Source organism: Nerophis lumbriciformis, linkage group LG01 (assembly GCF_033978685.3).
Source record: "Nerophis lumbriciformis linkage group LG01, RoL_Nlum_v2.1, whole genome shotgun sequence".
In the NCBI taxonomy this organism is placed as follows: Eukaryota; Metazoa; Chordata; class Actinopteri; order Syngnathiformes; family Syngnathidae; genus Nerophis; species Nerophis lumbriciformis.
Window position 1 is genome coordinate 58,197,122 of NC_084548.2, and position 12,072 is coordinate 58,209,193.

A 12,072-nucleotide genomic window follows, 5' to 3' on the forward strand; every position below is an offset into this window, starting at 1 on the left:
CCAACACTGGTAACAATTCAATTCAGAATCGATTCTTGACTCAAACTGATTCTCGATTCAAAACCAATGCTTTTTTAAAAACATTGGGTGCCAGTTGCATGATGGACTACATTCTTCCGTAAAATAGATAATCAGCTTTAATAAATGTTTATATTACTTCAAAGAAAACTAATTAATATCATCACATATCAAGCCAGGAGTACGCATGAAATGGATCTTTTATTGATATCGATTACCCATCTATGGCGATACGTATTAATATGGTTTTATCGGCCAGTCCTAAGTCCTGCGTGAAGTAAACCAATCAGAGCTTTGATCGCCGCCATTCCCCATCCACAGCGTGTAAAATCCACTTGCCGTGTTAAAGCGCTTGGCCTGGAAAAGGTGTCCGTTGACTTGGTAGAATTTCTTCCATCTTCTGGCTCCGCGTCGATAGATGGACTCTGGGTAAAATAGGAAAGTGGAAGAGTGGTAAATGCAGAGGTATGCTGATGAACAAGGAACACAATGTACAATTTTTCCCCAAAAAGGGGATTTTAAGAGCAAACAGCACATCACTCTAATACTGCTTTTTTCTGATGACATGATGAATCATGGAGCTGGATTCAGTTGGGTGTATTTGTTTACGTTAATTCTACTGAAAGTCATAAATAGTTAGCAAGTCAAAAAATATGTATATAAACATGCCTGTGAATAATCTCATTTATCAGGTAATCGTGCTTGTTCTTAGAGAAATTAATTGAATATTACTATTTACACTGCACACCAAGTTGGACTATATTCCCTCAAGTGACACAGATCGGCTATTTCTTTGCCAGTCTAAACGCTCCAAAGTGCTTCAAATCGGATCTTTTGGCATCAGATTCAGGCCACAACAGGAGGTAGCTGGAATCCGACTTGAATCGGATCTTTTCAAATGTGACTCCGGTCTAAAGAGGACGAGGAGCTGAATGCGATGTGTTTGTGTCATCTTTGGGCGAAGTACGTCATTCATGTGCGCAGGGGCAGACGCAGCCCACCAACGGACGTGGACATGTCATCACAACATCCGGTTTCAGTGAGCAAAGTCTTTTTTCAGGCGGCTCAATTATAGGCACTTCACTAGTCGACTTTTTGTAATATATGAAGATACATATATATGATATACTTTGATTCCGGATAAATAACAATTATTGAAGCACCTTAACTGTCCCATATTTGCTTACATGTTACATAAGTTGTTTATGTAAGTGAGTTGAATAATAAATGTAAACATATATATTACACTATGTTTATTCATTTAGACATTATATTACTTTCATTTATTTTCTCGTAAAAAAACACACATTTTTAAGATGTGGCGACATTTATTTTATTTTGTAGTAGTCGTAGCGACTTTGTTGTTCATTTACGGAATCCGGTCAACTTCTTTTGATTTCACTTTATCGAACTGTGCATGCAAGTGATGTCGGGGCCACATTGGTGTCCGTGCGTGTTTATACTGGAGTCCAATAAAGATCACATTTTACTTGCAGTGCAAAAAGTCAGCTGGAAAATCAGATTTAAAAAAAAGAAGAAGATTGTGTACACTTTGGCCTGCAGTGAGTCACTATCTTGATCAGCTCGAGTCTGAGAGGATGGTGCAGGATCAAAAGTGGTACACGCCCAGACAAGACGTTTTTTTGTTTTTTTTTATCAGTTTATGTAAACAGTACACTTCAAGTGCATAGCAGATAAATAAATTAAAGTATCGGTTTACAATTCCTGACCAAAAAGGTATAGACTGAAGCTAGAAGCTTATTATGCCTACCCTTTCCGCATTCACTTTGAACAGGTCAAAAAGAGAAAAGAAAACAAAAAAACTTGATCTTGAGATAAAGAAACACAAGAAAGGACTCGAGTCTCTGTCAAAATCATAGTACTTGATCACGTGCATTGTTAAGCATGTAAATACATGCATTTATCTATATATATATATATATATATATATATATATATATATATATATATATATATATATATATATACATATATATATATATATATATATATATACACACACACATTTCTACACATACAAATGCACAATTGCGCATACACTTTTTTCCTTTTTTTTTCTTCTCTTTCTTTTTTCCTTCCATTTCCTCTTTCTCTCTCTTTCCTTTCTTCCCACATCGTGATCCATAATATAGTAAAGTGAAGAAGTAATGTATTGTGGTGCAAAACGAGTCTGCACTGATTTTAATATTGAGAAAACAAACATTGACATATTCTGGAGGGATAAAGTGGTTTGATTTGCCTCAAACAAATAAATATTAGGTGCGTTTTAGGTGCGTCCGTGACCACTGATACAAGTAAATGGAACCCCAATGAGCGGGATATCATTTTAGCAACTATTTAAAGCAAAACAGTCCTTGTCGTTTTAAAGGATGAAATACTTTGGCTCCTGCACCATCCTCTCAGACTCCAGATGTCCTATCCAAGTCTGCAAGCAACAACTGCTGATGAGAGGTAAACGTCTTTTACAACGACCTTAACAGTCCAGTAAAGATCGATTCAATGTCCTGAAAATACGTATTTAAAAAGTACAAAGTCACAAGTTTTAATTCAGTCAAAGGACGAAAGAAATAAATGTAAAGAATGTCTTGTTATAGTTGATGCACAAACTGTCAATTCATGTCTCATTAAAGATGATTGTAAATGAGGTTGTCATAAGTATCGATACATCCTTACCAACAATTCTCGAGAATTAGCGCCAGAAAAGAACACCTGCGGTCTTACAAAAATGATCCAGTGTTTCCATCTACAGTAAATTCCGGACTATAAGACTACACTTTGAACTCAGCATCTTATAAAACGGTGCAGCTAATTTATGGATTTTCTTCGCTGATCAAACAAGCAAATACACTGAAAAAGTCTGTTTATGTTTGTGCGACGGCACCATCTTTTGGACGAGTTTTCTCACTGCTGGTGCTGCAGTGTCCTTCCATTTAGTGCTTTCAACCGCAAGTAGAAGTGCTGTTTCGTTTTCTCGCCGTCCATAGCGTTACTAATCGTATGGATTCCTTATTCATCACTCCAAGCAACGTTTATACATTTTACAATAGGACTAAAACAATTCTTACCTACTAAACCGTCCCATGTGTGAGTCTGTAGGAGTGTTTTCATGCATATTTTTACATGCCATCGTAATGCAACCAAGCGAGTGTCTGTGTTAGTATTATTAACTAACAATGGCTTTCTTTTTTGCATTGTGTCAGTTTCGTAAATTCACCAAAACGTCACCGTGGAGTTACAACAGCTAGCTACCGCAGCTAGTGGGTTCTGTTTTGTTTGATCAGCCCTTTTGCTTTCGTGTTACAGACACCGTTTGGAAACAATTAAGGTATGTAAATAAACATTTACAAAAAATTTCTGTGTAAATAACTCATTTCACAACATATATATATATATCTGAGGCTTATAGTTCGGAGCGGCTAATATATGGAAAAAAGATATTCAAAAATTTAGTGGGTGTGGCCTGTAGTCCGGAAAATACAATATATAAGGAAAACATGTTTTTTAGATTTTGCAATATAATGGGCATGCGCTCTATAGTCTGGAAAATATGGTGCATGGGTTAAGTTTTAATTACTTTATTTATTTTTTAAATAAATATTGAGAATGGTGAGAAGTCATAGGTATCAATATCGACTATGGATATCCTGGTAGCATGACAAGTTTGACGACCCTAATTGGTAATTATGCGGGACTGGGGTTAGTGCATGTGCCTCACAATACGAAGGTCCTGACTTCAATCCCGGGCTCGGGATATTTCTGTGTGAAGTTAGCATGTTCTCCCCGTGACTGCGTGGGTTCCCTCCGGATACTCCGGTTTCCTCCCACCTCCAAAGACATGCACCTGGGGATAGGTTGATTGGCAACACTAAATTGGCCCTAGTGCGTGAATGTGAGTGTGTATGTTGTCTGTCTATCTGTGTTGGCCCTGCGATGAGGTGGAGGGTAGGGTGTACCCCGCCTTCCGCCCGAATGCAGCTGAGATAGGCTCTAGCAACCCCCGCGACCCAGAAAGGGACAAGCGGTAGAAAATTGGATGGATGAATGTCACTGCTCTTAATGGCTGGTAGTTTATATTGTTTACTTTTGGTGTTGTTGAAAAACCAGACCGGCATGAAGTGACCTGCTGGGTTAAACCGCCTTAGTCTCCTTTGTCCTTTTCACCCCCACATATGATTTACAAGCCAGTTTCCACACACCACTCAGAACTAATGCATTCCAGTCTGGTTGAATACGTCTAAATACTATCCTCCTCCACGCAATCTTTTTCCCAGGTCCCTGTTGCTATGGTAACCACGCTCCACACATTGAATTCAGACTATCCTCCAAAAAAAGTGCTTTGGGTTCCAACATAATCATTTGCAATCAAGAGTAAAAAGACAATAAGACCGTCAGAAATGTCCTCTTTGTCACCGGCGTCATCCCGAGGTGTTTTGGAACTATTAGATGATGAAATGAAAAGAAAATACTCCACCTCCAGATGCACATGGTCCTGCCATGGTGTCTTCAGAAGCAGAAAATTACACTGACTAGAGCTTGGTGCTACTCTCAGAACAGGACATTCACTAGGGCTTTACCCATTTCCAGAAATTGTTCCTCTTGTTCAAAAACACATGGCCTCCTCCCTGATAAAGATAATTATATGGGAGGGGCTGAGAGGGGGAAGAAAGAAAAAAGAGAAAGAAAGGGCGGAAATACACCATTTTCACTAACGGCAGGCCACTTGCACGAGTCAGCGTATTGTGCATGGAAGTAATACTGCTCGTACTTTGCAGACGACAAGGACACGGCCGAGGTCAAAGTACTCCTGAAGTAATCATTTCAGTCAACTCAGCAAGCACATTGCATTATGGGAAATTAAATGTGACACTGGTCATCAGAATCAATAATCTCACAAAGAAACCAATATTGTTCTTTTTGCAAGAAGGAATCCAATTAAAACGATTAAATGATGGCGAAGAAGAATATTTACCTTGACCATGGTCTTGTGATGAGTCTATATAGGATTATTTATATTGGTTGCATGCGGAAATGTGTGTGTGTGTGTGTGTGTGTGTGTGTGTGTGTGTGTGTGTGTGTGTGTGTGTGTGTGTGTGTCGTCATTGATCAGTCTGGCTGTGCTGGAGTTGCCACAGGGATGAACCACCAGTTTCCATGTCAGCTCACCTTCTGTGAGCAAACACTCTCATCAGCATCTACTCGTGTTTACTTCCCTTTCACGATGAAAACATGTTCCTTCAATTCCAAAAATATTTACATTTTCTTAAATTAACTTATCATTAAATGTCACCACACCAGGGAGCAGCCAATAAACAACAGAAGGCCACAAAAATGTAGTTGTAAGAATAACAACAGTACTTAAGGCTGGGCGATAAAACGATATCAATATATATCGCGATAGACACGTACAGTAGGAAGGGAATTCATGTGGCCCCTTTTGTCGCGGTTTACCTGACACATGAAAAGTGATGAACTTGGGGCGTGCAGTATCCTAGACTGTTAAATATCTAAAACTGTAAATTGTGGCAATGCCAGCTCTGACTAAAGCGCCAGTTGCTATGTAAAGTGGCGCTTTCCATCATTTTCAGCCGACTGCATTGCAGAATGAATAACCCCCCCCCCCTTCCTTTCACGCAAGCTCCACCCAAGATCCATGACATACGAATCCCTTCCCTACTGTAATCAACCCATGAAAAATGCATTTAATAAAACATTTTTGTTTCTTCTTGGTGGGAAGAAAGGTGAAGTATGGAAGTAAGGTTGGTTGCATGAACAAAAGCACTCGCTCTGTGCTAACCGAGCAACGCAGGAAGTGACACACTAACAGCCAATCAGGTAACTGTATCAACTATCAAGTTTGGTCGATTCTTTGCATGGAGTGAGAAGAGAACGTCCAAATGAAGAAATTGTGGGTAAAAGAGGAAAAGTCACCTGGACAGGTTTTTGGATTTTTTCAAAGGGACCGTAGTCAGACCAATGTGGTCTGTAAATAATGCAAGGCAAGAGCGCTAATACCACATCACCTTAGCAGTGCTCACCCTTTAGAGCACACCTTTGACTTCCTGCCACTAAACCTGCAGAAAATAGTTCTTCCCAGGTTTCTCTATGTTTACATTTTCACAATTTGCACTATTTTCTTACACTTTATGAAGCATTTCTTACATACTCCTTATTTTTGCACTTTCATTTTAAAGGGTAACTGCACTTTTTTTGGTAATTTTGCCTATCGTTCACAACCATTATGAAAAACATGACGATGGATGGATTTTTTTTTCATGCATTCTAACTTGTAAATAAAAGTAAACAAAAGTCCACTTACAGCAGAGCCAATGGGAGGTCCTCTATTCCGCCCATAAAACCCAATAAATAATCATCCAAAAAGCACCAACAATACTCCATTTACATTTGGTGACTTGAATATTAACCAAGTATTAGTGATATTGTTATTATAAGCGCTAACGCAGACAACGACTAACGACTGGTGAGATATTTCCTTGCTTCCCTGCTCCCTGGAAGTTTATCATAATCATGCCTCTCACATGGATAGAAGAAGGCTGAGTAGCACTTTGACAGCCAATTTAGACCTGGAAATGGCGAGAAAGAAACAAAAAGACGCTTGGTTCCACCCCCCTTTTCTTTGTGAGGATTAAGAGTCGTTCTTTATCTAAATGGGAATATATGAACATCCTAGCAGTCAGCATCGTAATGACAGCAGACCTTATACAGTAAGTGATGTTTTATTATGTTTGGTGGCTCTCATGAAGTCTGCAGTGAGTATTAGATTTTTTAAAAAGTGAACGTTATGATGCCTTTTTGAATTAATGCTCCGCTTCTACTTAAAATGGTCAAAATATGTAAATATAAAAGGCCTACTGAAACCCACTATTACCGACCACGCAGTCTGGTAGTTTATATATCAATGATGAAATATTAACATTGCAACACATGTCAATTACTAAAGTGCAATTTTAAATTTCGCGCAAAATATCCTGCTGAAAACGTCTCGGTATGATGACGTCAGCGCGTGACGTCACGAATTGTAGAGGACATTTTGGGACAGCATGGTGGCCAGCTATTAAGTCGTCTGTTTTCATCGCAAAATTCCACAGTATTCTGGACATCTGTGTTGTTGAATCTTTTGCAATTTGTTCAATGAACAATGGAGACAGCAAAGAAGAAAGCTGTAGGTGGGAAGCGGTGTATTGCGGCAGGTGTTGTGCTGGATAACGCACCCCCGCCGTAGAATGCACCCCTTGACTGGTGTGCCGGATAACACAGCCGGTGTTTCATTGTTTACATTCCCGAAAGATGACAGTCAAGCTTTACCATTGGCCTGTGGAGAACTGGGACAACAGAGACTCTTACCAGGAGGACTTTGAGTTGGATACGCAGACACGGTACCGTGAGTACGCATGCAGCTGCGGCTTCCAAACATTTGATCGCTTGCCCGTACGTGCGTGCCGCTATGTGCATGTCACGTGCAGTACGTAACTTTGGGGACTTTGGGGAAATATATGTGCTGTATGAACTTTGGGGAGGCGAACGGTACTTTGGGCTGTGGGATTGAGTGTGTTGTGCAGGTGTTTGAGTTGTATTGGCGGGTTATATGGACGGGAGGGGGGAGGTGTTTGTTATGCAGGATTAATTTGTGGCATATTAAATATAAGCCTGGTTGTGTTGTGGCTAATAGAGTATATATATGTCTTGTGTTTATTTACTGTTTTAGTCATTCCCAGCTGAATATCAGGTCCCACCCGCCTCTCACAGCATCTTCCCTATCTGAATCGCTCCCACTGCCCTCTAGTCCTTCACTCTCACTTTCCTCATCCACGAATCTTTCATCCTCGCTCAAATTAATGGGGAAATCGTCGCTTTCTCGGTCCGAATCGCTCTCGCTGCTGGTGGCTATGATTGTAAACAATGTGCAGATGTGAGGAGCTCCACAACCTGTGACGTCACGCTACTCGTCTGCTACTTCCGGTACAGGCAAGACTTTTTTATCAGCGACCAAAAGTTGCGAACTTTATCGTCAATGTTCTCTACTAAATCCTTTCAGCAAAAATATGGCAACATCGCGAAATGATCAAGTATGACACATAGAATGGACCTGCTATCCCCGTTTAAATAAGAAAATCACATTTCAGTAGGCCTTTAAATATTGCCATAAATGTTATTACATTACATTTATTCTTACAACATGTATATAAAACCTTAATGGATGTGTTTGGATGTTTAAGGGCTTTATAGGCAGAATAGAGCGACTCTCATAGGCTTCATTGTAAGCTGACTCTTGATCGCATTTATTTAATATTTAGAATGCATTAAAAAAATACATCCATCGTCATGTTTTTCATGATTGTGAACAATAGGCAAAAATGTCGCTAAAAAGTGCAGTTCCTCTTTAAGAGCTTGTTGTAAAGTGATCAAATTTACAGTTTTGTTTACATTGAGTGTTTCCATGCTTGTGTTGACAAATGATTATCAATCGATATAAAACACTTCTATCATGATACAGTTTTCCGCCATATTGCCCAGCCCTAAACGTACAATTTTTCAATTTACAGTAATTCTATGTTTATATTTTGAAAGAATTACAGTAAAATCCTGGCAAATGAGCTGCCTGTCTTTTATTGAAAATCTACAGTTGTTTTTAAAGTGCATCCTGACGGGGGTGTATATTGTAGCGTCTCGGAAAAGTTAGTGTTGCAAGGGGTTCTGGGTATTTGTTTTGTTGTGTTTATGTTGTGCTACGGTGCGGATGTTCTCCTGAAATGTGTTTGTCATTCTTGTTTGAAGTGGGTTCACAGTGTGGCGCATATTTGTAACAATGTTAAAGTTGTTTATACGGCCACCCTCAGTGTGACCTGTATAGCTGTTGACCAAGTATGCCTTGCATTGTGAAAAGCCGTAGATATTATGTGACTGGGCCGGCACGCAAAGGCAGTGCCTTTAAGGTTTATTGGCGCTCTGTACTTCTCCCCACGTACGTGTACACAGCGGCGTTTTAAAAAGTCATACATTTTACTTTTTGAATCCAATACCGATAATTTTGAAACCCATCCATCCATCCATCAATTTTCTACCGCTTATTCCCTTTGGGGTCGCGGGGGCGCTGGAGCCTATCTCAGCTACAATCGGGCGGAAGGCGGGGTACACCCTGGACAAGTCGCCACCTCATCGCAGGGCCAACACAGATAGACAGACAACATTCACACTCACATTCACACACTAGGGCCAATTTAGTGTTGCCAATCAACTTATCCCCAGGTGCATGTCTTTGGAAGTGGGAGGAAGCCGGAGTACCCGGAGGGAACCCACGCAGTCACGGGGAGAACATGCAAACTCCACACAGAAAGATACCGAGACCGGGATTGAACCCAAGACTACTCAGGACCTTCGTATTGTGAGGCAGATGCACTAACCCCTCTCCCACCGTGAAGCCCCAATTTTGAAACCGATACCGATCATTTCCGAGATTGTATTTTAAAGCATTTATTGGCCGATAATATCGGACTACCGATATTATCGGACATCTCTAATTTCATCCATTACATATCCAACAGAGATGGCCCATCACACTCCTTTCCACATTTATATTCAAATCATGCTTTCCTAAAGTGCCAAATTTCTTTTCCAGGCTGAGTGATGTCACTTCTCGCACACTAATGACATCTCCTTGTCAAAAACAAAAACAAGACCTTAAACCAGGGGTCGGCAACCTTCAAAATACAAAGAGCCATATGACCCCATTTCCCCCAAATAAAACCCACCTAGAGTCGCAAACTGTGTTGGATTCCTAAAATGACGATAAAACCACTTAATAGTTTTATTACACTTACGCTATAGAATGTGAGTCATTGACAGACGACGACTTACATTGTATTTCTGGGTATAACGAAGCAAATCACCACATTATTTTGGACATTAGAAAAAAATACTCTGGTCCTTCCCTTATGAATGAATTTTTTTTTTTAAATCGACTCGTTCCAATATTCTGAAGGCATACAACTGCGGCATATTTGATTTGACTAAAAAGGGAAAACAACAACCTTGTCATCAATGGGAGCAAATGAATACAAATGTAAATAAATAAAATGCTAGCTTACCAGGGGTTGACCACTAAAAACAATAAAATACAGCAAGAGACGACGCATAGGGGATGTGATGTATATATATATAAAAATATGTTTTATTTTCATATGACAACATCCCAGAACTCTCCAATATAACAACTGATTAATTAAAATAAACTAACTAAATGAAATACAATTTATTAAGTAGTCATTATTTGTTGACATTTTGTTTCAAAGCCAAAGGGAGCCACAGCGGAGGCATAAAAGAGCCACATGCAATTCCAAAACCGCAGATTGCAGACTCCTGCTTTAAACCTACGACATTCTAACGCTGCCTTTCCGACCTTTGACCGTGAGACAAGACAGCAGCATCTCTCCAGCTAAACCTTTGATGTCTCGGCTCCATCCATCATCTGGTCTTCCTCCTACATCCACTCCCTCATTGGCTCCATCATTGCTTCTTTACCAACATTCATTCATTCTGGATGATTTATTCCATTCATGACAGTTTCTAACGACAGAGACTCCCTGACTGTTCCCACACTGCAGTTGCACCGTATTGTCCACAAGATGGCAGAATGAATTCTGCAGAGGTGACAAAGGCATTTCACACAAATGACACTCGGAGGGTTATTTTTAGATGCAGTGCTGCATTCATCGATTGGATGACATCCCAGCTGACAGACGCGCGTTTGCAACGACAGCTCTGAACACGTTGGATGCAATATTGCAAAATGAACACTGATGTCCATGTGCTATAAAGTATATAGAACAGGTGCCTGACAAAAAGATACAATCAAATACAAACTTTTAGCCTGACAATATCTCCTGGACCAGTGAAACACAGCACATTTAACATTATATGTAACATGTAATATGTAATTAATTAGTTGCAAACTAGAACAACTTGCTGTTGTTTTGAAGAATCGTGGGTTATTATTCTGCTGTTATTCTGTGTAAGAAATTAGTGCAAAGTGTAAAATAGAGAAACTTGAGAAGAACTATTTTCTGCAGATTTAGTGGCAGCTGTGCTCTAAAGGGTGAGCGTGGCTAAGGTGGTGTAGCATTATCGGTCTTGCCTTGCATCGTTTACAGACCACATTGGTCTGACTACGGTCCCTTTGAAAAAAATCCAAAAACCTGTCCAGGTGACTTTTCCTCTTTTAGCCACAATTTCTTCATTTGGACTTTCTCTTCTCACTCCATGCAAAGAATCGACCAAACATGATCGTTTACACTGTTACCTGATTGGCTGTTAGCGTGTCACGCCCACTGATCAGTGATCACTTGCTCGGTTACCAGAGAGCGAGTGCCTTTGTTCATGCAACCAACCTTGCTTCCATACTTACGCTTTTTTCCAACCACGGAAAAAATGTTTTAATCAAACGCATTTTTTATTGATATCGATTACGTGTCTATTGCGATACATATTGATTTCGTTTTATCGCCCAGATTTAGGTACCAGTCATTCTTACGGTAAAATCTACAGACTTTTTTGTGGCCTCGTTTATTGGCTGCAAGCTGATGTGGTGTTTTTTACTCCTAAAAGGAATACAACAATAACTTTCTGAATAAAAGAAGCATGTTTTCATAGTGAAAAGGAAGCAAACCCAAGTAGATGCTGATGAGACATACTTTTGAAGAGTGTGTGTACGAATACTGTAGATGGTGAGTGCCTTTGTTCATGCAACCAACCTTGCTTTGCAAATTTCGGTTTCTTCCGACAAAGAAGAAGAAAAAATGATCGGACATTTTATCAAACGCATCTTTCAATGATATCGCTTACGTGTCTATTACAATATAAACTTATATCGTTTTATTGCCCAGCCCTACGCCCTTGTGATACAAGGAAAGTGGGTTGGAGGCCCGTCTAGGCCATCCAACCATCCAATTTCTACCGCTTGTCCCTTTTGAGGTTGCGGGGGGTGCTGGAGCCTATCTCAGCTGCACTCGGGCGGAAGGC

The 12,072-nt window shown here is 40.0% G+C and overlaps 1 protein-coding gene across 2 annotated transcripts in view; it reads right to left on the bottom strand.

Moving 5' to 3' along the window:
* prkcz (protein kinase C, zeta) overlaps window positions 1-12,072 on the bottom strand; it is a 194,308-nt gene that overhangs the window by 107,816 nt on the left and 74,420 nt on the right. For both annotated transcript variants that reach the window (XM_061988001.1, XM_061987991.1), the window contains exon 5: window positions 358-443. In XM_061988001.1, the coding sequence (XP_061843985.1) occupies window positions 358-443 (86 nt within the window). The remainder of the gene's footprint in view (window positions 1-357; window positions 444-12,072) is intronic.